The 26,743-nt window shown below is 34.2% G+C and overlaps 1 protein-coding gene across 1 annotated transcript in view; it reads right to left on the minus strand.

Moving 5' to 3' along the window:
• Window positions 1-26,743, minus strand: part of LOC118199247 (guanylate cyclase 32E-like) — an 876,682-nt gene that overhangs the window by 200,812 nt on the left and 649,127 nt on the right. Inside the window, exons 11-12 of the mRNA XM_085815399.1 lie at window positions 26,007-26,111; window positions 21,408-21,479 (exon numbers count right to left, since the gene is read on the minus strand). Coding sequence (XP_085671525.1) covers window positions 21,408-21,479; window positions 26,007-26,111 — 177 coding nt within the window. The remainder of the gene's footprint in view (window positions 1-21,407; window positions 21,480-26,006; window positions 26,112-26,743) is intronic.

Consider the following 26,743-nt stretch of genomic DNA (forward strand, 5'->3'; position numbering starts at 1 on the left):
TATAGAAACTTTCATAGAACGTTGTAGGAACGTTATATAAAATTGCTACCAGTACCATATTTTGGACGTAATTCAGAACGTTTTGCCTGAACGTTAAAGAAACGTTCTGCTAGAACGTTGAAGGAACGTTCTGTTAGAAGGTTAACGGAGCTTCCATATAACGTTCAAGGGACGTTTTATAAAATTGTTAGTAACACCATTTTTTGACGTTCTACTGCCCGTTATTGAACTGTAACATATTGACGTGATTCACCACGTTCTGCCAGAACGTTAAAGGAACGTTCTGTTAGAACGTTAGAAGAACATTCATAGAACGTTATAAAAAAGTGATAGTAGTACCACTTTTGACGTACTACTGTCCGTTATTGAACTGCAATACATGGACGTGGTTCTGAACGTTCAGGTAAAATGTGCCAAAAACGTTGTACTAGAACGTTAATGACACGTTGCATGAAAGTGTTACAAACACAAGTATTTGACGTGTTATTGCCCGTCTTAGAACTGTAACATATAGATGGCATTTTGAACGTTCTGCTTGAATGTTCCCGACACGTTTCTGAAGCACCTGCACTAAACGTTCTCTGAACGTTCTTGTGCTAGTTGGGTGGTACCGTAACGGGAAAAAATTTCTGCTTACTGAAAAAAATGGATACAAGCAAGAATTTAAGAAGCTGGAGCGTAGAGATGTTGAAGACGCATTTCTGAAATAGTTCGCATTCAAAAAAGCCATAATCAGCACCCAGTATTTGGACAAATGCCATAAATAAAGGCAAATGAATTTGCCAGACGCTTTGTCAAGATTGGAAAAAACAAACAAATCTGATAACTTCACATATTAATAATTTCAATACGCATTGCTTTAGATAGATATGAAAATGTTGATTAGTTTTTTTTTTTCATTTTTTTACTTTTAATTTAGTAAAAATTTTTAATTTTTTATAATATATTTATATTTAACAATTTAAAAAAATTAATTCAGTAAAAAAGTACACTTTTGTCATAGGATCGGATATAGGGAAGCAAACTTTAGGGCCCTTGAAACTCCTTATAGCAAGTTCGATTGTATGTGCGCCAGTGATTAAGTAAGTTTTTAGGTTGCTTGTTTAAGGCTTTATGTCACGCCATAATATATTGTTAAGTTATCTTCTGACACCAGCTGTTACGTTATTTTCTTCCTTCACGTTCGTACAGGGTTCGTAGATTTGGAGTGAATAACGACGACACTTGATGAAGTACCGAAACACACTTTATTAGCCAATATTAATCAGGACTGTTCCAAAACACTTTTACAGTCGTCGAAAATCTACTATAAACACGCTGGAAAAATCAGCGACACATACTTCACACTGTCAGGCAATAACGGTGGAGACAGCTGCACTGCAAAGTACCAGAGTAAAGCTCCCGGCTCTGCTCGGTCGTTCTCGAAACTCCACGCACTCTCGAGACTCCCCACGCTACAACACGCGATGCACTCGACGACACACAGAGCACGGCTCCCGACTCTTCGGTTCAGTCGTTCCCGGAGCTTAACACACTCTCTCGACGATGCACTAACCGCGATACACTAAGAGACTCTTCGATGCACTCGACGATCCACTTGGCACTCGTTGCGCGGCTGTCAACTCGATCGACTCCGCACAGACTGACTAACTCGAGACACTAACTATCTCGCACTGTGTTCGAGAACATTCTGGGCTAAACAGGTAAAAATTCGTTTTAGAAGGTTCTCCATCCGTCCATGGCATACCGCCAATTTTGTCGCCAAATGGGCGATTTCTCAGCAAAGGTGGGAACCCTGCTTTCCTTGCCATTTTCCCCATTCTAAACCTGCTTTGCGGGGAAGCTATCTTACGGCGCCTGTACATTTCGCAACAATATGAACGATTGCGCCTGAGATTCTAGCAAATCATCAATGAATATGATTTATCGCTCAAATTTTTCAAACAATTAACATAAAAGTTTTTATTCTACATTATTTGCAACATTTTACATTGCAAATAATGTAGAATCTAGTATTTAAGCTAATGTTTGAGTTACTTCAGTTAGAGAGCGTGTTCTGACTTCGGCCATGTTGTTGCTACTAGTTAAAGCTTGCTATTTCTGCGGCCGTATTTAGAGTGTGCTTGTTAACGTACGCCGATGATTCTTAGATTAAGGGTCAACTACGTGAGTTTGATTCTGTGAGTTTGAGGCTGATTAAATTTATTTATTAGTTTTATATTTTGCATTTTGAGTTAAAGCCCAAGTGCGACAGTCAATCTATTTTTTAATGAAAATAAAGGGTATTTTAACTTTTTTTTTAAATAAAGGGTATTTTAACTTTTTTTTCTTTGGAGCTTTTACTTGCCTACAAGAACTCGGCGAATAGCCGCTACATAACTCTTCAGTACTCTAGCTTTCAAAGAGCTTTAGCTAGGATATTAAAATGTATTATATAACATGAAAGTATTACATAATAATATACGCAGGACTCACGAACTGTAAATTCTATTAATTTTTGGGCATTTATTTATAATGATCAATACAACTGAGCATAATATACATTTGAAATGAATTTTATCCTTTTTTTTCTCTCACCATGCTCTCCATTTTCCAGTGATTAGCTATAATTTTTCAAAATATAGTTAAAACCTTAATTAAAAGAAATGCTTCACAAATTTTGAACAAATTAAAAATTAATTTCTGTGACTGGTTAGAATTACGATTTTACGAACATTAGAACAGCAATTATAACATTTTGAATATGTTGATTGACATTTAAAAGAAATTTTAATGAATACATTCATTTCTATTTTGAGCTTGATTCCACCTTTGCTATAACAGCTATGTGTGTGGAGTAAGATGACAAGTTTATTCGTGCTTTCGAATTCTACATAATCTTACCAGTGGCCGAGTGGATAAGCTGTTAGAACACTGATAGTCTCAACATACATACAAATATGTGCGATCAGGCTGGTTGCATGCCTTTTAAGACATGGAAATGTATCTGTCAATCACCGGTTTCTACGCAAGCCATTTGTCACCAATGATTTTCATCTCCATAAAAATTTTTACTTAACCTGCTTTACCAATTCATATGCTCATGATTTATCCAAAAGAGTAGGCTAACGTAGAATATGTACAAAAATATTCTCGAGTCGCATTCACCTCTTAAATGTTTTTCCCCATCTTCAAATTTTGCGCACAAATCTTTTTGGCATATTTCAAACATTTGCTTAAAAATATGTATGTATGCAAAAATATTGGTTATTTTCAAAATAGTTTTCAGAATTCCATTATCCTACAGAAAAAATAGTTTCGAAAAACGTGGTAAGTTTTCCTCGATATATTTTATATTCATGAAGACTAGGAAATCAATATTCAGTTTCAAGTGCATCCACAGATGCGTTTATGTCGAAACTAAATATCGATTACACATTTAAGTCTTTGACTATTTTTAGACTTTCGCCAATAACATTATTTAAATTACAGAAGTCTACATTTTTTGCAAACAATTTTCATAGATTTTCTTTCTTTTCTCAGCTTTTACATAGCAAATCGTTAAATTTATAATCTTTTGTAGCAAGTCAGCTGGAAAGCTAGATCATTACGATGCACGGCGATTACGTTTTTCCATTACTAGCAGAATTAAAATATAAACATTATATTTCAAAAGCTTGGAAGTTGAGGGATCTAGATGTAAAGAAAACAATATAAATAAAAGCAATTAATCTATGAAAGAAACATAGAAGTACTAGCTATCTAGTCTAATAATAACACCGTTATCAAATCGGCTTTCTTGAAACGCTAGGGATTTAAACAGATTTATTCGCTTACAAGTGCAATTACTCTGCATATTAACACTATTTTATTAAATAATATAGAATAGTAAACTAAAGTTTCCTTCAGAATTTCCAAAAGCAGGGTATGGAGCAGCGGTGAAAATTTTTTCAACGTTATTGCAATTCTTCTCCATCTTGTTCCGCCAAAGCGAACATAATCCAATACACTATGAATGCCGGATATTGTATCAAATACATGGACTGATGCGTCAACTGGATCCCTCTTATATATAAAAGAGCACATTTTCGTAACAGAAGTAACTTTGGGAATTCGTTTTATTTTCGCAAAAGCTTTTTTCTTAAGTTTCGGGAATTTCGACTTCGCTTCCATTTGGTACGATGCTTAAATTCAAGCTTCGTTTTTCTTCTTATAAGGGGTACATGAGTTGAGTATAAGAAGCCCTAACATGTCTAGAAACGTGTGTATATAAAGGTAATTTATAATATTTTATTTTCATTCTTGCTGCAGCAGCATCACTTGAAGCATAGTTTCTTAGATTTCCCATTCTTCTCAAACACAATGGATTAGTTGGTTTATTTTCATAGTAAAATGGTTTTACCACCAAACACTAAGAAACAGAGGATCCAAGACCTGAAATGTTTTGACCAACATGTCTGGTGAGCACAATGATCAGACCAATTCGTTTTCCTTGGCTGAGAACTCCAGCATTAGATTTGATAAAAAGAAAACTGCAAGTGAAGTCATACGAATGATGTGACCTCACGATCTCATCAGGAAAGACTGCCTTACCGATACAGATGTCTTAGCTAAGTATACGGACAATTAAAGCAGAGTTCATGAAGAATAAAAATGATGTATAAACGAAAGGTAATTACTAAACAATTCTATTATCTTAAAAAGATTACAAATTCAATTAAGGCAACAAAATGCGTACCTTGAAAATTATTAAATTACTTTAAAAATTAATATTGGAGAAGGCAAACAACCAAAATCAGCGTAATATTTTTTAATTTTGCAGGAAACTATCGAAACTAGTCCTGCAAAATTCACAAATATTACGCTGATTCTTGTTGTATGACTTCCCAAGTAATCAATATTCGGTGTGTTATTTTGAGCTAAATTACAGATTACCATTTAAATATTCAAGTACAAGAAAGTTGTTGCTGAGAACTCTAAACATGAGACTCTGAAATCCTATGAATCTAAGAAAAATGGCAACTCACAAAGGTGTAATGGGCAACAAAAGTGCAATGGAAGTTAAAATAAGAAAGTGAATTCAAAATTGGTGTTGGGACAGACGAAAATGCTGTATGATGAAAACATATACTGATGCACAAATGACAAATCTATAGTTATTAAATCTGAGGTCACTGAATTCAGAAATTTGCATCAGAAACTGTCGTTTGGAGTATAAAGAAGTACTCTGACGAAGACACTTGGATTTCACCAATAAAAGGCCAAAATTCTCAGAGATAGTAGATGAATAGATTAAGGACAGCAAAACTTTATTTTGTTTCCAACAGTTTTATCGGCTTACGACGTATGATGATGAAACAATCAACGCTACAGATGACAAAAATTCGGCAGTCGCTATCATTACGAAGAAATGAACAATAAACCACTTCTACCAATAATCCTTCTACTTCAACCTTCTGTTTGTACCAATGATTTTGAAGCAAACATGCCAACAGAGAAATATATGCGTCATAATTAGAAAGTAAGATAACGCCACGAAAACTAAGTCATTCCTGAAAGCATTGCTAAGAGATATGGGCTAGAAGGAAACTTTGGAAGATCTTTTAGAAGAAGAATTTCTTACACTGTATCATACTAGCAAGCGAAATCGAACTATAAAAAAGAATTTTGTTAAATCTGAATCAAATAAAGTTGATGAAGCTGTTTTCAACACTAAGTATGCATTATTATTAAGAGTTTGACGTTAAATTCCGCTCAACTGATAAATGGGGAAAATATTTCAAATATTGTGTCATATCCAGTATCTTATACTTCAACTCCTCTCCCATCTTCAATCTCGTTGTGTTTGCTGTAAAGAAGAACAGAGATTTTCTGAATTTTTCCAATGTAAATCTGAAAATTTTATTTAGAAGGGTATGCCTTGCGTTATCGCAGCTGCCAAATCCATGGAATATATTCATGAAGAAAATGAAAGGCTCTGCCAGCACTAAAGGACATTCCATGAAGAATTATTCAGAAACAGTAACTACAATTTTTCCCGTTGGATGTGTTACGTTGACCAGAATGTCGAGAAATGGAAGAGAATTGCAAGTCTCAAGTTCAAAAGTGAACTGAATAGCAGGATCAATAGAATTCATTGTTGAAAGAACTTTATTTAAATCATCTTTATTACTCTCAAACAGGGTAAAAGTACCGTCTACGTAGTGGAAGCATACCGGGAAGTTTAAATTTTCAAACAATTTTGATTCATAATAATGCATGTAGATATCAGCCAGGATGGGACTGAGGGGGCTTCTCATGGCTAATCCCTCAGTTTGCTTGTAATATTTATTTTGGAAAATAAAATGTGTTTGTTTCAAACAGAGTTGAGTGAGAGAAATTAGCTCATCAATTTCGATGCAAGAGAAATCAAATTCGCGAAGTCTAGTTTCTAGACATCTTAATGCACTCTTCATTGGAACATTGGTGAATAATGATTTTACATAAAAAGAAACCATGTGTAAATTCCTAGGAGAAATGTTTTTAACCTTTTTTACAAACTCTATTGAAATTTTATGGTGTAAATGTTATTGTCTAATAGAGTTGAAAATCTAGGAACTAAATATTTAGCTAATGGATACGAGGCAGTACCTAAATTTGATACAATAGGGAGGAAAGGAATACCACTTTGTTGAATTTTGGGAAGAGCATATAATCTGGCACAATTCGCAATAGATGGGATAAGCGAATGTTTTAAGTTGCTTGAAATTATTCTTTTCCTTATTTCAAGCACTGCCTCGTATCCACTAACTAAATGTTAAGGTTTCTAGATTTTCAAGTCTATTAGACAATAACAATTACACCATAAAAAATTCAATAGAGTTTGTAAAAAAAGGTTAAAAACATTTCTCCTAGAAATTTACTCAAGGTTTCTTTTGATGTAAAATCATTATTCACCAATGTTCCAGTGGAGGGTACATTCATATTTCTAGAATCCAGACTTCGCGAATTTCATTTCTGTTGCATCGAAATTGATGAGCTAATTTCTCTCACTCAATTCTGTTTGAAACAAACATTTTATTTTCCAAAATAAATATTACAAGCAAACTGAGGGATTAGTCATGGAAAGCCCCCTCAGTCCCATTCTGGCTGATATTTACATGTATTATTATGAATCAATATTGTTTGAAACTTTAAACTTCCCGGTATGGTTCCGCTACGTAAATAATACTTTTACCCTGTTTGAGAGTAATAAAAATGATTTAAATAATGTTCTATCAACAATGAATTTTATTGATCCTGCTATTCAATTCACTTTTGAACTTGAGACTTGCAATTCTCTTCCGTTTCTCGACATTCTGGTCACACGTAACACATCCAACTTCAGGACTACGGTTTACCGTAAACCTTTATCGGTTTGCCTTCCACCACACTTAAAATCATGTCATCCGACTAAACAAAAGTTGCTTCATTTTATTCCTATGTTTTCCGTGCTCTTCAAGTTTGCTCCTCCAAACTATCCCTTGATGATGAACTAAATTATTTAAAAGCAATAGCTGTTGACAGGGGCTTTTCACCCAACATTATTAATCAAGCAGTTAAAAAATTCTTATCTCAACACACTAAAAGGCACATTCTTGTTTTAGGAGATCATAAAAATTCTGTTGTTATTCCCTTCTTTCCATCAATTAGCTATAAATTTGCACATATTTTGCAGAAATTTAACTTTCGGGTCGTTTATTCTCCCATCAATAAAATTCCGAGTTCCATACTCAAAAACCCCATTCCGGATATGAATTCCTGGGTTATTTATAGGATTCCTTGCCAGTGTGGTTTATTTTACATTGGACAAACTAAGAGAGCCTTAAAATTTCGCGTCAAGGAACATGAAGCATATGTTAGAAAAAAGGAAATACAGAAGTCTTCTTTTGACTAACATTGTTGGTCCGAAAATCACATTTTCAATTTTTCTGCTGCCAAAATTATTCAAAAAACATCTTCCATTGGAGAACTGGATTTTCTAGAGGCATTTCACGTTCAAAAAATCTTTCTGTTCTAGTTAACGATCCTAATTCCAATCCATCTTTGCCTTCGGCCTCTAAAGAGATTATGTTTAGTTCTGGTTTCATCAACAGACGGCGCCACTAGTTTATTTTCTGTCCAGGTTTTCTTTTTTTTATCTGATCATTATATCCTTATCTGACGATGGTGGTTCGGTAAAACCATCGAAACTAGTCCTCGCAAATTTGAAAATATAACGCTGCTTTTTGTTGTTTGACTTCTGAATTGGCCTTTATTAGTTACTCTATTTAAGTCAAGGGAATTAGACTGTTGAATAGATATATATCTCAACGGGAAAAATTTCCACTCTAACTCACCATCGATTCAAAACTATTCAAACTAAATTGAAAGTCACAAAGTAAAAGAAGAGGTCAGTATCTACGAAAATGAATGAAAAGCGCCAGCTTAAGAGGAAGAGCAGTATCTAGAACAGAGTAACGAAGATGCTGAGATTTTAACTACTTAAAGCCCAAATGCAGATTAAGCTTTGTCTGGATAGAAATAAATCCAGACGCTTTCCTCTCGGTCCAATAAGAAACCAGGTTAATCACTTATCAATTTTCAGTTGCTTTCTCTTATAACTAAAAGTGATTTCCAGGATGGTTTTTATTTTTGAAAACTATATTCTTGTGAACCGTAAAAGAAAAGATCAGGCGTCTAGTGAAACATAATATTGAGGATAGACAACATCTGAAATACTGGTGCCCCCCCCAAAAAAAAATTATCACTTAAGTGGTGACCTGAAGAGTGACTGAAACGTCATTTTACGTCAAATATTACTTTCTGGTGTTGGTGTATTTAATTATGGCAAAGCACACTAGGGCTATCTGCCTAAGGGGAGGGATGCCTTCGTGGAGGACTTTCTAAGGGAAACTGGCTCGTATACACGTTACACATGGGGAAAACCACGAAAACACCCATGCAGCCAGCCCGTTCGCGGGATTCGAACCTCGGACCGAACTACCAGTGTTCAGCGACTTTACCGCTCGGCCGCTGGTGGGCTATTATTTTCTGTTAAATTGGTTTATGCTAATAGAAATCTTGTGAAATATTTTGATCACTGACAAAAAGCAGCGAAGACAAAACATAAAACGAAAGTTTTTCTAAAAATTACCTCAATAGTATATATTATTTTCGAAAATAAATACACATAATTGTGGATTTTTCCTAGAAATCTGCTGGCAAGATTATTAAAAGTAATTCGTTACTGCGATCTGTTTATCCTCAAAATATCTAGATGCAGTTCGGGGTAACATATATCGGATAAAAACTTATAATGAAAGCTTTATTAAAATTATGTAGTAGGGTAGGATTTCCCAAACAGTTATGGTGTGTTCAATGATTATCTTTTATGAATGAACTTAAAAAAGAAGATATAGTCGCATACATAATCTTTAAAAATTCGCATAATGATTTGTGATCGCAAGAAGGAATGAGGAAAGTTTTTACTTTTATATTTTTGAATTAATTAACACAATTTTGCTGAAACGTTACTGCGTGTGTTTACATCTATTAAAATTGATTAATTAATTATCATATTATAAAATTATAAAATCAGTTTTTTAATACTTATGACTCTTTCTGAATTTTTCAACAAAAATTTATTAGTTCAAAAGCATTAAAGTAAAAATATTACTCATTCCTTTTGCTTTCAAAACTCCTTGTGCGAATGTGCACTTACAGCTTTTAAACCATGGAAAACACGTGTCTGCGATGTCATCACCGTGCGATGATTTGTAAGTGATTAATTTTTTACGTGCTATTTTCGACAACGATATTTTTAAACTGCGAAGTTTTTGAATCGCTTTATTTTCGATAACGATGTTTTAGAACTGCGATGTTTTCTTCTTGCCTTCTTTTCTCACACGATGTTTTCTATGCGACATTTTCGCCTTGGTTGTTTCGTTTTGGTCCACGATGTTTTTGAGATATTTTAGTCTTAACTCTGTGACATAGTAGATAACTGGAACTTCTTTGAAGAATCACAAAATACGAACATCTCTTTATTACGTATCGATTCTTAACAACAAATCTATCAACATGTCACATTACATGGCACTGTGCAATAGGGCCAATCTTTCCCCTGCAATTTTAATTATGATTTATTACACTTTTAATAATGAACGGAAGCAGCGAAGCTAAGAGACATCCTTTAGCGAGCAAGCGTAGCTTCCAAATGAGAATACGCAGATGGCAGCTGAAGTATTTGTGGGTAACTAATGTTTTGTTTGAGTTCTAGATAGCCGTAGGCAAGAGTATTCACTATGCGAAATACTGGAGGACGATGCGGATTCCTTATATATTTTAAATCAGAAATTTTAAGGTCAGTTGTCACAGTTTTGGTAGATATTTTATATTTTACACACACATATAGTATAATGATGAAATTAAAAAGAATTAATGAAAAAAGCTTTTATACAATTTGGCATACAATTTAGCTACTTTTGATGATAGTTATGGAGCAGACTGACTGTAATGGGCTGATTAACATAAACCATGCTCTAAAGCGAGGAAAATGATAGCTTTCTCACCTAATATATATATAATTTCGTAGGAAAAGACAGTATCTTCGATCAAAACCTTCATCTCGACTGTAGTATTAAACGTCTTGTTAATCAAATGTCTATCTCGGGATGTTGCTCTTGAAGTCGAAATGCACATTCATATTTCTTCGAGTAAATTATGAAGACTGCTATTGTGTTAAAATATTGCGTTGAACAATGAAGTGTGCAGTTTGTGATCATTTTACGATAGAACAAATGAAGCAGATCAAAATTACAGAAATTTCTAATCAACATCTGTAATTACCACATCGAAACTTGATTTATCCTCTTTATGAATTAATGTCCAAATGATGTGCAGCAGCGATTAAGGCTAAATGATGAATCGCAATGTACTGAAGGCAATTATTTCCGAAATTTTGTTCCAAATTACCATTACGCTTATTGCATAACACGTATATAATAGAATTAGATGTTATCTTGACATCTGTCCCGTCTTAAAACGTGAGAGTTTTTAACATTTGTAATAGATTGCAATTACTTTGGCTTCTACTGTAATTGTAAACTAACTAGGTTCTTTTTTAATCTTCTACCTTAACGTACATTTCGTTTTCTTACATTGTCATAAAAAGGAGCCGTCCAGGATATAGTGATCAGTCACGCCTAATTGTCGCACCGATTGGTCTGGTCTCGAATTCTAGAGAAGGAAAGTATGCTTGTAAGTCAGTGGTTCTCAAGCTTTCCTGCCCCACGCACCACTTATGGCTATTGCTAGAAGATCAATTCCATCCTCCTGCTTGCGGAAATTTGAAAAATACATATGTATTTATTTTATTTAGATTATTTTTTAATGTGTTTTGCAAATTAAACAAGTGAACAAAATGTTGACAAATATCAAAATGTAGATAAAATTTTGTTTTTATATTCTTAAATTAAAACCAAATACTTAAATAAAGAGTTGGCCATATCTCCCCTAAAATATGAAATCCCGCCCCCCTCCCAGGAGTAATCATCGTCTAGCTGAGAACCCTTGTTATAAGCTTTTAGTGTCTGTGCGGCAAGTGGACATTCAAAGTACCAAAGAAACAAAAGTCCTTTCGAGAAACTGAGGTTAGAAGAAAATGGGTAGGAGACCGGCACCTGGGTGTTCCGCCTCAAAACAGGAGTGGACAGTTAGCAAGGCTGGGCGATACCTAATATACACATATGGAAATGCGCAGGTGCCGGCTTTGACTCAATCCAAATCTGATTTAAAGGTGTTTGAATTTTATTATGAATATGCAAAATTATCATAGCAAATTGCAACAACAAATGTCAAAACAGTAAAACAAATGCGATCTGCCCTTCTATGGCCATGTAAATACTCTTTTTTAACATCCTAAAAAGCTCCCGAGGTGGCCTCTTGAAGCCTCATGGAGTTGTTCCTGAAGGGCGAGGGACACATGCCTGTTTACGTCTGTTAGACATCAGGTGTCCCCGTCCTCCGTTACCAACCAACCCCAGCATAGTTGAGCTAAATGTAGAAACATACAAATAAATAAATAATAATAAACTTTGAAAAAAGATTCTGAAAGGTTTCAGATTTTAAATTACTTCCAAAGGGGCGTTTATTTAACGTTTTGTATGTTACCTTTATTTATTAAATATCATGTTCTGCGCACTCGAACCATAAAATTCAATTCAATAGCAAAATCGCAAAACGAAAACAATAGTCCCTTAGGGACAAAGCCCCTTTGGATAAAAACAAAACCGTGCACGACAATTGAATGTTGAGATTAAATCTTATAAAATATCATAAATAGATGAAATAATTTAAAAGACCCTCTATGAAAGACAAGATACTGTATTATTTATGGAATACATCTAATTATGTTGAATATTTAACTCTCAAATCCGGTTTGTATTCTACATCCAAACCGCATTTTTGGGAGTGTGTTTATCCAGCTTTTTAAATATTTTGAATGTTTAACTTAAGCTTTTTATGTATTTTAGAAGTTTAACTCCAGATTGGCACGAATATGTATGAAAGTAAGAATTACTATACATAAGAAACAAACCTTTTACAGATAGATTAAATATTGTTTGCTTTCCTTTAGTTGAAGTTAGTAAAATGTTTCATTCCACAAAGTAACTTGAACTAAGAGAGAAAAAGAAACTACAGCATTATTCAAACCATTAGAAAGGATGAAGAACTGAAAGGAAAAAGGTAAATACCTGCTGTTAATATTGCAGAAACACTTTAGAGAACAAAAAATGGGAGGAAAAGGAAACGTAAACGAAAAATATATTAATAAAGTGTAAGGAATAAAACTGAAAATTTCGGGTATACAACCTTGTGAAAGATATTTCTTTCTGTCATCGTAAACGATGCGAAAAGAATCTCATAATTTTAAATTATTATCTTACGAAACATTGCAATAGATAAAAATAAGCAGGTGGAGGGGGAATTTCGAAACGACATCGTTCAAACCAACATCGTGAAAAATAAAACAGCTGTAAAACATTTCATGATCAAAAGTACTGAAGAAATGCTCATTTTATTTTCAAAGTTAAAAAGAAGCTAAAAAGATGCCGATGAATTAATAAATTTTTATTTATGTATTTTAAAAATATCTAACCTACCATAAGAAATTATGTTAAGTACGTTATTTAACAGATAAACAAGTAAATTAATAAAAACTTATGAAGCGAAAGATGCATATCCGGGACGTGGTTCGATTCGGATAAAATTTCTCTTGTATCAGATATGTAAATGTCGATTAAAAAAAGATTTAATCATACAAATAGCGGCCTCCGACAACGCATGAAAAAGGCGGAATGAAGAAGGTATATGAGTATCAATGCCCGAACCAAAGACCAAAGTAAATCATTAAAATTAGGGCAAACTGCAATAGACTGGAGCTGCTTGAATCAGCAGACTGCAAGGCCTTTTTCCAGTCTTTGCAATCTTTTGAAGTATTTTGCAAGGTCTTTGCAGACTGCAAGGTTATTTGAATAGAGCAAACCCATGGGCAATATGTCCTTATGAGAATGAATGCCATCATGGAGGTTTTGCTGGTGTCTTGTTTCATATTTACGTTATACATGGAGAAAATCTTATTTTCATTTATATGTTCACTTCGCTACACAGTTTTACACAGGATGGGGCAACCGCCTAGGCGCATGGCCCTGTGACTGAGTTCATTTAAGTCATTCGCCCAGAGTTTCAAGTACGTTCGTGTAAAAAATCATTTAGAGGAACTGTTTCTGCTAGAAATATCTCTTCAACCTAGAGGTACAAGAAACGTGCGTTTCTTTGTATATATTCTTAGAACGTTGTTATGACTGAGGAGATTCATACCCTTAGCTCTAGGCTAGCAGTCAGCCTCTGTATCACCGTGGATGATACTTTAGCATTGTTAATATTTTTCATCTGTAATCTGAATAAATAGGATGGTCCTAATTACCTTCTGGACTAATTACCTTCAAGCCCAAATTTATCTTTACACGCACACAAATAATGATATTCCATGAAATATTCATTTGATATAATCCGTTTTTGCTAGGAAAATGAACAAAAGTAAAGTTTAACTGATAATGAAAGCAAATCCCTGCTAAGTTTCTATTGAAATATAGAAATACTCGGAAAAAACATGATCTCAGATCACGTTTATGCAAAATGCAGGTCACTGTGCTGGGTCAAATTAGTGGAAAAGATAGTGAGTTATTTCGCTTACCAAATGTTGGAGGAACTAAATGGAGGAACGATTACTGTTTTCTTCAGGTTAATAGTTATATAGTTCATTTGCGGACACATAAATATCGATTCTGTTTCTGAAAGATGTAAAACTGAAGAAATAAATGAGCCTAAATAGATTTTAATATCAATGGACATTTTTAATGACAGAGATTAACTTAAACATAATTTCGTACAGCAGAGAAAAAAGGCGAAGTAAGAAAGATATACATATACATAGATACGTAATAAACAGTTACGTCATCATCACCGCGCGGATAAACGCGAACGGCGCATGCGTCAGGAGAAGCTCTCGTAAGCTAAACGTCGTATTATAATTTATGATACAACAATCCCCCTTTCGACGTTTGGCGGCTTAGAAAAAATAAACATTAATCATTTACAGTTATTCCAATTGATTTACAGCACTTAGAACGTTTCGAAGAAGGCAATGTTTCTGTCAGTACATCAGCAGGCATTTTCTCTGTTGGCACATATTTAACGTCTATTTCATTTCTTTCATAAATTTCACGAATGAAATGATATCTATGTGTTTAGTGCGTGAGTGATAAACAGCATTTTTCATAAGCTTCTGTGCACCTTAATTATCACAATATATAATGGTTGGATAATCAGCAGTAAAATTTAATCCTTTAAGAAAACGACGTAAATAAACTGCTTCTTTGGCACTTTCTGAAAGACTGATGTACTCTGTTGATAATGCAACAGTTTGTTGCTTTCGTGATTCCCATGTTATCGGATTTCCAGCAAGCTTGAATAGGTAACCTGCATACGATTTTCTAGTATTAACATCAGACGCCCAATCGGCATCGGTATATCCAATAAGTTCTTTTCCAGTCTTTCGAAATTTTAAACAATAATTTTTAGTTCCTTTTAAGTATTGAAAAACGCGCTTTGCAGCCAACCAGTGTAATTTTCCAGGATTGTTATTAAATTGGCTTAGGTGACTGACGGCATATGTAATATCCGGCCTAGTAAACACAGAAAGATATATAAGCGAACCAATTAGACGACGATAAGGTACATTGTTCCTTTCTTCCTTTTCAGTTTCAGAAGGACACATTTCTTTACTTAATTTTACACTAGGATTTAAAGGAGTTGCTAATGGTTTTGCATCTTGCATATTAAACCTTCGTAGAATATTATCAACATATTTCTGCTGAGATAAACTAACAGAATTATTATTTACATCTTGATTAAATTCTATTCCAAGACAATAATGAAGTTTGCCTAAATCTTTAACATGAAATTCTTTAGAAAGATAACCTTTAAGTTCAGCATATAAATCACAGCTATTTGTTGCTATTATTAAGTCATCCACATATAAAATTAGAATTAACTCACTTGAGATGTTTTCATCCTGTATACACACTTATCTGATTGTAATGGTTGTAATCCAAAGTTTTTGAGTTTTTTGTCTAATTTTTCATACCACTGTCGTCTACTTTGTTTCAAACCATAAAGAGACTTTTGCAAAGCATAAACATAATCAGGATTATTTTGGTCTTCAAAACCTTTAGCTTGTTCCATGAAAATTTCTTCTTTTAAATCACCGTTAACATAAGCCATAACAAAATCTAGTTGATATAACATAAGGTCTTGTTCAGCACTGTATGCGATCACAGTTCTTATAGAGCATGCTCTGGATACTGGAGCAAAGGTTTCATTGAAATCAATTCCAGGTTCCTGTGCAAATCCTCTAGCAACCAATCAAGCTTTTCTCTTTTGAACTGTTCCATCTGCATTATATTTCGTTCTAAGAACCCAGCGACATCCTATTACCTTTTTGTTCTGTGGTCGCTTTACTAATTTCCATGCACCATTTTTAACAAGTGCTTCATACTCACTTTGCATAGCCTTATGCCATTCTTCAGCATAACTTCCATTTAATGCTTCTTCTAATGTCGGATTTGTATCTTCTTCAGCAATTTGTGCTTCTTCCTTTTCTATGTTTATATTGTGGTACTCCTTTTTTGGTCTTCCTAGCTTCCCAGTCTTGACTTTCTTTGGACGACCTGGCCCCCTTTTAATCTGCATTTCAGGTATTGCTTCGGAATCAGAATCTTCATTATCAGATGATTCAGCAGATGCTTCTGCCATATTTGAGGGGTCTTCAGTTATTTCATCAGCCGATATTTGCTTTACATTCAGAGGTTCTTCCTTCTTTTTATCAGGAATGTTTTCGAGAAATAAAACTTCTAAATCTTTATCATAATTAGTACAGTTTTCAAATTCATCAATGAATCTAAGATCTCGGCTTATAACGATTTTTCTGGAATTTTTATTCCACAGCCTGTATGCTTTCGATTCATTTGAGTATCCTACAAATATATGTTCTTCTGATCGAGGATCGAATTTCCCTTTAGACCTTTTATTAAGTACAAAACATTTTTGTCCGAATACTTTGAAGTGAGATACAGTTGGCTTGATGCCAAAAAATAACTCATAAGGTGTTTTGTTTACTCCAAGGCTTCGATTCGGGCAACGATTACGAATATAAATAGCACAGTTCAAGGCTTCAGCCCAAAAGGATTGGGGAAAATTACTTTGTAGTAACAAACATCTGGCCATTTCAGTTAAAGTGCAGTTCATGCGTTCAGCTCTCGAATTCTGTTGAGGAGTCATTGGTGCAGAGAATTCTCGTTTAATCTCGCATTCTTGAATATATTTATTAAATTCTTCTCCGCGATATTCGAGACCGTTATCAGTCCGAAGGATTTTTATTTTCTTTCCTAGACGATTTTCGACCGCAGCTTTGTATTTAATGAATGCATTTTTCACTTCATCTTTAATTTCAAGAAAACTGACTTCGACATAACGCGATTTGTCGTCTATGAAAGTAACAAAATAACGCGAACCAGCATGAGATGGTACTCTCATAGGTCCACACAAATCTGAGTGAATCAAGTTCAGTAATTCATCACTTTGAAATTTTGATTCTTTTTGAAAAGGTTGCACAGTTTGTTTACCTCGGATACAGACTTTGCAGTCTTTTAGAGATTCAGTGTTATTAAAATTTAAATTTCTAACCATGTAATCAGACTTAAGTCTTTTCAAATCAGACTCATTTAAATGACCTAATTTAAGATGCCACTTTACAAAATCACTTACCTGTGCTATTGCAGCTGTTTCAGTGCTTGGATGTATATAATAAAGATCACCATGACGAATAGCCTGAACCAGTATAGATCCATTTGGTTCTATTATTCTAGCATGTTGTTCTGTAAAAATCACTGAACGATTATTTGCAGTAGCTTTAGATGTTGACAGCAAATTACATTTTAATTCCGGAACACATAACACATTTTTGAGCGTAAGTTTAATTGGCTTATTTCCGTTAGGTACTGTTATAAGGACAATTCCAATTCCTGTAATTTTTGCTGTTTTGTCAACTGCTAACTGTATGATTGAATTCGTTCGAGGGTGAAATTCTGAAAATAACCTTCTGTCATTGCACATGTGAGATGTACAGCCACTATCTAAGCACCATGAGGAGGTGTTCTGATAAGCATTTTTTACAGCTAAACTAATCTGCTCTTCATAATTAGAAGCCATAATAGAACCTTGATTTCCCTTATTTGATTGCGCATATTTTCTATCAGCTATTTTCTTTCTGCATTCAGATGCCTTGTGCCCAATTTTGGAGCAGTAATTACACTTCAAGTTTCGAAAATTTCTTTCAGCTGGAAAATTTTTGTTTGAATTTACCTTCCATTTTTCACTTTTCTTCTGTTCTTGATTTCTTCTTTTATAATCAGTATAGTATGCATTTTGTGAATCTTGAGACGATTTCCCTTTTCTTGCTTCCCATTCTTCTAACATTTTGATTTTCAAAGATTCGGGACTAGGTAACTGATCACTTAATTCGATGGCGCATCTAAAATTTTCAAAATTTTCTGGAATACTATAGAGCAGAGATAATAAATCATCAGCTATGTTCCATTTGTTTAAGCTTATCAACTAGTTCGAAGAAATTATTCAAATGTTCAGACATCGTTTCGCTTTCCGCCATTTTTCTAAATAAAAGCTGTTTTAATAATGTAGCCTTCTTCGCAGGTCCTTTCGGTTCATATACGGCTTTGAGTTTATTCCACACAGCATTTGATGTCACACAATGCTTTATATGACACAGTTCACTAGGCTTAATAGCAAGAATTATATCTGCGCGAGCTTTTTGATCAGCTTGGAGCCATTTCTTTTCGTCTTCGGTTCTTTCAGCAGGTTTTAGCGCTTTACCTGTCACATAATCCCAATGGTCGTTTTTAATCAATACTGCTTCTATTTGTAATTTCCAACTGTCAAAATTATCTTTTCCGAGCTTTTCTATAGTAGTCAAATGCGACATAATGTAATACAGTCTCTCACAGCCCAAAAAAAAAAAAAAAAAAAAAAAAAAAAAAAGATTGAGCGCTATAAAAATAGGCTTAACTGAACGATGATCAGTTCTTACTGTTGATTAGACGTAACAGTTCTTGCACTGAATTAGGCTTAAGAGTTCAATGCTCGAAAACTTCAAAATGTTCATTTTAAAATAAGTATTTTGCTAATTAGGCACAGTTGAGACGTTCCTGGGCCCATAACCATTAAAGAAATAACTGAGCCTAAATAGATTTTAATATCAATGAACATTTTTAATGACAGAGATTAACTTAAACATAGTTGCGTACAGCAGAGAAAAAAGGCGAAGAAGTAAGAAAGATATACATATACATAGATACGTAATAAACAGTTACGTCATCATCACCGCGCGGATAAACGCGAACGGCGCATGCGTCAGGAGAAGCTCTCTTAAGCTAAACGTCGTATTATAATTTATGATACAACAAAAACTTATAACAAGAACTAATTATAATTTTTTTAAAACTCAAAAGTAAAATTTTTTTAACCGTAAGAGGTGAATCATATCATCAGTGCAGTATTTGTGTTAAATAAGAATCAACATTCCTTTGATAATTTAAGTAGATAATCATGCAAATGACTACCAGCAAAATGTTTCCGCATTAGTATTTTTTATACGTTTAGAGTTCAAGTAGAGTTTGAGAAATAAATATCAATTTATGAAACAATGTCATAATTTAAAACATTATGTCATTATCTTCGATTGGTTTTTTTAATTTGTATAGAGAATATGTCCAACATTTAATTATGATCTTGATATGAATGTATGTATAATAAAATAGGGTCATAATTTATGTTTTGTTTTCACTCAGCGCTGATTATCCCTTTTTCGTTTACGATAACTAAATGACATTCAGCATCAAAATTAAGTTTGAGACAAGGAATATAAATAACTGAATTCGAATTAGCGATATTTTTGTGATATTCTTTTATGTTGTTAAAACAGAGAATTCTTTCATTTTCTCTATTCAGCAGTTTGAAAATTCCTTGAGCAATTACACGCAGAAAATTTCAAAAATATAACAGAGGGTGATTCTTTAAAGTCTTAAGGTCATATTTGAGTGTTACAATAATTTATGAAATAAAACACTGTGCGAGCTTTAATATGCGAGCTTTCTGATGTATTAGAAATATTTACATGTAACTTTTAATACACAAGAAAATGGAAAACAAGAATAGGAAGAAAATAAAAAAAATTAATTTAGTAAGAAATGGTTATTAGTGCGGATTCATTTTACGTCGTTGAGTTCACTGCTTCTGCGTTTGAAATTCGTTAAATTTCAGTAGAATATATAAATGCGAAAAACATTTTGTTTCATTGAGATCTAAAATTATTTAGGCTTCTGATAAAAAGACTAAAGAGGCAGAAATGAATAATATAAATTTTTATGCCTTCCATTAGTATTCTACAGTCTTGAAACAATTGTCCCTTTTATTCAATCACAAGAATTAACAGAGAATTAACAGTCGACCCCACTTTGTCTTTACATAAGCCAACACATCTGGCTTAACTTAAACAAGTAATGTTGAACTTAAAATGAAATTAGACTAGCCTAACGTCTCGCAGGATAAAGTAAACGCGCAGGAAGGCTGGCTGGCTCTGGCTCGTGGAATCTGGCGAGTCAAGCCTAAAGCCTAGAAGCATTCCACGCCATAGAATCAAATCGTTAATAAGACATGGTAACAGCTTGGCCTCAAACAGACTTCTTTTCCTCTTAAACTGAATAAACGTGCGCTATCTCATTTACATTCTGGCATGAAAAGCATGGGTGAAAAGGAGAGCGACAGGAAAGCTGATTTAACTCAAAATTAACTATTAGTCAAAATAAATAAATTGATCCTCACAAGTTGATAGATAGTTACTCTTTAGAGGCAGAAAATTACCTGAAAGCTATTTCTATATTTAAGGAGCGTTTGGGCAACAGGGAAAGTTTAATTGAATATATGTGAGGGAGTTACTAAAATAAATTATCCAAAATGCACGCTTGCAAAAGAAGGATAAGTTACCTCTAATGTTACTATTTGACAAAATCGAACTGTGCTTCAGATCTCCAGACTCTGTAGACTTAACCATGAATACTTATGCGTCCTCCTTACACCCCATGATCGAGTCCTGTCTGTCAGCTGAGTTGCTTCGGGTACGGCAGAGAAGCATTCTGTTCAGTAATGCAGGATCATGTCTTTCAAATCTCCTGGCATTTTTGCGTAAAGAGCATAAAAGGAGAGCAAAGAGTCAAACTTACTAAGTCTGGATTCGAACGTTCTCCTACTTCACGCCGTAAGCATCCGGAAGATGCAAAATTTAGTAGATGCAAAAACCCCATCGCGAGTACAGCAAGTTTACTTCCTAGCAAGGAACAAAAATTTGTTTTTCTTTTTACGGGAAAACTCACGAAAACAAAAAATATTTTGCAGCTCGATCTAATTCCTTAAGGGAAAAGACAGGAAAAAAGGAAAACCTAAAATAAACAATGAATTTCACATACGGGGGTAAATTCTGGAAGAATGCATTGCTTTGGAAGGACAATTAGATTATTCTCTAAACATTATGAAATCATTTATAAAATCCATACACTGCTGATATATAATTCCTAAGTTTTTAAAATAAATTTATAAATATTTACGGCCAAGCAGAAACATAATTTCGGCTTTTTAAAGATGTACAATTATATCGTCTTCTACATAAATCATTACAATTTCGTTCTGCATTAACGAACTAAAATTTATTTTTAGGATACTCACTTGGTACTTACCCTGACTATATCTCCAATCAGCGACGCATTAAACATATTGTCTAACTTCACGTCTTCGTTCTCCAGAATATCCTACGAGAATGAAAATTCGGAAGTTATTTAACACACTCAGCTGGTTTATTTCAGTAAAGTTTATTGATCAAAATACTCCAGTGACTCATTTTATACTACTGAAAAAGATTTCAAGTTGCCCGTAAAAGGAGTTTCATATATCTTATCTCTTACAATAAACAAGGAACAAATAGTTAAAGTTTTATAGTACAATACACTCCCGATTATTCGCGGATTTGGGTGGCGCGGCCGCCGCGGATAACAAAAATCGCGGATAATCCGAAAAAAGCTAAAAACGGGTATAGCAAAAGAGAAAAAAAGTCATTCCAACTTTGAAAAATCGTTTTATGTACAATAAAACGTGAAATAAACAGCAGAAAATGTTTAACTAACGCTTAATATTTTAGTATATCACTCAAAAGTAATCTAAAATGCATTTTGTTAATGAAAACAGAAAAGTGCTTTGTACTTACGAGAGGCGTCAAGAATTTCACAGAAAAATTAATACATATGTACTGTTTTAGTACTGTAATGCATTATGTAATTACGAAACATAACTGTAAAACTACAACTTTTTGAAGAAATCAGTCATTGCTTCTTGTTTTGGAAACATTTTCTCTTGATCCGAGATTGCATTTTTCGTAGCATAAGTTTCTCGGCCAACTCCGCGTCGTCTTGTTCTTCCAAATAGCTCAGTAGTCCGTCGACTTGTTGCAAAGCCGCTTCGTGTATGTGTGATTATGGCAAAGCCTCGAGGGCGATCTGCCTAAGGGGAGGGATGCCTTCGTGGAGGACTTTCTAAGGGAAACTGGCTCGTATACACGTTATACACGAGGAAAAGCACGAAAACTCCCATTCAGCCAGCCCGTTCGCGGGATTCGAACCTCGGACCGAACTACAAGTGTTCAGCGACTTTACCGCTCGCCCGCTGATGGGCCGCCGCTTCGTGAGTCTTCCGCATCTGCACAATAGGCTCTTCTTCGCCTTCACTTCGCTTTCCTTCATTCTCGGTCTCTCCTCTTGCTTTCTTCACAATTTCGTCATCTGTCAAGCGTTCGAAGCCAGGTTTGTTGACGTCACACTCCAACTACTCGTTAATGTTTTCAGCATCGACGTTCTCACCACCCGTAACTGTTTTCACCATATCGGCAAGAGATCCCGTGGGCGTGTCTACATCTTCATTCCCTTCTACAAAACTCAAAGGGGTTGTTGTTAGGTTGTTGTTGCCTTCAACATTAGGCATGAGTTTTCTCCATGATTTTATGAGGGTTGACGGTTTCACCGAGTTCCATGCAGATGCAATATCGTAGATGCTGTCCAAGATTGTGTTGTGTTTCCAAAACTCTTTCAGATCATAACCTTCTTAAATTTTGGTCACTAGCAGCTTGATTCGGTATGTTCTCTTCATTGTTGCAATGACTCCTTGGTCCATGGGTTGGATTAGCGCAGCAACGTTTGGCGTGAGAAACATTGTAAAAAATTGTCCATCAGAAGCACGCTTGTTGCTGGGTGAGAAGGTACTTTGTCGATCAATAGCACAGTTTTTTCAGGCAGGTTTTTCGATTTAAAGTGTTTACGCACTTGAAGAACAAAGATTTTTTCGAACAATTCTTGAAAAATGTTTCGGTTCATCCATCTTTTTTTTTTTTTTTTTTTTCTTTTTTCTTTTTTTGTTTAAAATAATCAACGGACAAATTTTCTATCCTTGTGCCTTTGAAAGATCTCGGTTTTTTTAACTTTCCAATGACAACAAGTATATGTTTATGTCCGCCGGGTAGTGTTACTGCAAGACATAGCAGTGATCCTTTCCTTGCTGCTTTTATAACCCGCCGCTTAACTTTCTTTTTCAAATGCTAAAGTGCGAGTGGGAAGACAATTCCACAAAATTCCCGATTCGTCGGCATTGTAAATTTGTTCAAAAGGTAGCTCTTCTTTTATAACAAATTCTTCAAATTCATGGTGGAAATAATCGGCTGCTTGCTGGTCACCATTAAGGTTCTTCCCATGAAGTCCAAATTCTCGAATTCCATGTCGCTGCTTAAAACGAGTCAACCAGCCAGAAGACGTATCAAAATTTCCTTTCAGGCCTAACAACTCAAAAAAGTTTTTGCCTTCGCCGCAATGGTGGGGCCATTTACAGGAGTACCCTCTTTTCGAACTTGAGCTAACCACTCTGCCAATGCCATGTCTAGCTCATCAAAGGTAGAACCCTTTATAGTTTTTTGCGTTTTAATTGCGGAAGCACTGTCCGACATTGATGCAAAGTTCACCAGTTTGTCTTTTTGCTTTAGAATATCACGCACTGTTGTTTCGGCGAATCCGTAATCCAATTTTATCTGCTGCCTTGTAGCGCCGTTTGCTACTTTGGAAATTAATTCTAGTTTTTGCGCAATCGTCAACGCAACCTTCTTTCGTTTTCCTGACATTTTAAATCGGTAATGAAAAACACAAAACCGAAAAGCACAAGCACTGAACACAATAAAAGATAAGAAATTAAATTCGACCGGTTCGCAAACACTATCAGGCTTAAAGTAACAATGGCGAAAGCGAAGAAGTGGACGTGTCAGTAAGATTAAGACGAGAGAGGGCGGTGGAGCGGACACTGCAAGGTTGAGTAACAAATCACTTACTCATCAGAGGGGAAGGTTCCGAGAAGGCCGAGAGAATGGTTCCGAGAAGGCCTGGATATTTTTGCCATAAATAAGCACGATGTCAGAAAATTTAAATTTTCGCTCAGTTTTGTGAACATTTTTTATTTTATTTGCTTTACGCTTGTTAAAAAAAAAAAAAAAAAAAAAAAAAAAAAAAAAAAAAAAAATTGTGCGGCAGGCGCGGATAATCGGGAGTCTACTGTATTGTAATGCAAGGAGGAATTCAAGCGCATTCGAATAGCCTACATGAAATGAGTAAACTGAGGCTTTTCATAAAAGATTTCTATTAGTTTTCTGTCAAGTTAAATGATAAATGGTTTTCTTTTGGAGCTAAGCAAAAAAAGGCTTCTTTTTACTGTTATGTACTCCGCGCTGTCAAAGTTTGCTCCTCAGAATCTTGTAGAGTCATTAGGTTAATTGGAAGCAGAAAAGATGAAAAATATGCAACCGCCTTCGCCGGGAATAGAACCACGGACGTCTGGAATACTGGCCCAGCGGGCTACCGTTACACCACGAAGGCACGCTAGGGAAGTGGGAGAAATACCATATATACTTCCCTTTTTAAAGGGCGACTAGGGTTTTAGGGGACCTAGTCGCCAAATCCTGGGTGTGGATAAATAACTAATCATTAAATAAATAACTAATCAATAAATAACTAATCATTTTCACATATGCAAAGATTACATTCTCGCATACGTAACTAATCATTGTTACGTACATAATGCATTAGAATATATTTAATTATATTTCTTTCAATCAGTATGATCAATACTCAATCAGCGTAGCATTCAATCAGATATTAAGTAGTTAAATGAAATATATTGATATTAATTTTCTTACGCATATCCTTTATTTGAAAGCAGAAATCACATTATTACCATGGAGATAGTCCGAATGTCAGTTTAAGAGATTAAATGCAATATGCAGTATAGCATGTCGTTTGGAAATTTTGCCAACAGTTTAACGCGTACTGTTAATTGAAAACATTCACTTGACGGAGTGGTAATTAGATTTGAGATGAAATCGGATAAACTTTCAATAGCATTTATACTGATTCTAAGTATTTATTTCGAAATGAGGTAACAAATCAAGTAGTTTATTCAGAAAATTCTGAAGAATGTATTTATTTATATTAAATAGCTAATGGAGTGCTTATGATAACGAACTGTCGTCATTTCTTAAAATGTTCATTTCTGGTTTAGGCAGTACAACGATGTACAATAACGTAATTATTTTATCAATACTTCTTTCGATTGTCAAAATGAACCATAATTATTTTATTTTCATGTTATTTAGTTCTCTAACACATTTATAAAAAAAGTAATATACTTTTCATTTGCTATTCAAAAGAATTTTGCGCCACAGATTTGTGGTCTCTCTTTCAAATATTTTAAAATTAAAACCAGTATCTAAAAATGACATTAACATACACGAATGAGCAACTGAAACGAAGGAATGAAAATGCAAATACATGTAATGATGAGAAAAAGTATTAAAAAATTTAAGTGAGCATAATTTTGTTGCTAGAGCATTACTCTATTACAGCTGAAATTTATCTCAAAATACTTAACGTTGAAAATTGATTTATAATAGAATTTAAAACAAATCCATTAATGAAACGATATGAATCATACTGAATCCTCTAACAAATATTTAACATTTTCAAAAACACAAAAATTCTTACTCAACACGAAGAAGGATTTCAGTATCAATTATTAATTATTTCAACTATTCAACCTTCTCGAAGAATTTCAAATTGCAAAATTTAATACTTTCCTTAAAAATTAATTAAACTTTAGCTTTCTTATAATGATTAATATATTAAGCTTGATTTTTAAAATTTTAGATAACAGTGAAAAACAATATTCAGAGGTTAACGAAAGAAGTGAATATTTACCTTGAGACTTCCCCTGGAACAGTATTCCGTCACAATACAGATGTTGGGAGGGTCAATGCAAGCCCCAATGAAAGGATTTAAATTATCGTGACGTAAATCACGCATCTGGAAGAAAAAACGAAAGAAAAGTAAATGAGAATCCCGTTTCAAAAAAATTAATTATTGAAATGTGTTTTATCTTTTTAGGTTCAAGTTACGCTCTTCACGAAACGCTTGTCACCAAAAATAATTACAGTAAAATCTTTTTAGCACATTTACCCATAATTCTATACGAATTTGGGCTTTTAACTTGGTAACGACTTCACAAAAATTTGCTGACTTCAATTGCTATTTGTAATTATGTTCTAAAAATACTGCTCACTTTCAGGAATGGGTCATTTTAGAAAGGCGTTGAAAAGTGTTCATAAAATTTAGAAAATGCAGTGAGACATATCTTTGCATTTCATAATACCATTAATGCATCATTTTAAAACTCATTCTTTTCATTTACGCAATGAAAAATAAAAATTTAAGATTTTTGTATGTATTCAGAATTAAACTGAAACGTTTAAGTAACCAATAGTTAATAAAACAACAATATGTTGGTCTGCTGGGAATTAAAGTAAGTTCACCATTATTAATCTAACATAAAATAATTGAATCTTTCTCTTCTCAAATCCGTCTCTGTCCTGCTAATTTGTAAACTGTTGTTTATCTCAAGCTGCATTAATATAATATTTAAAATATTTATGTGAAAC

This window comes from Stegodyphus dumicola, chromosome 4 (assembly GCF_044657685.1).
Source record: "Stegodyphus dumicola isolate Sdum_Otavi_A_Nest chromosome 4, ASM4465768v1".
In the NCBI taxonomy this organism is placed as follows: domain Eukaryota; kingdom Metazoa; phylum Arthropoda; class Arachnida; order Araneae; family Eresidae; genus Stegodyphus; species Stegodyphus dumicola.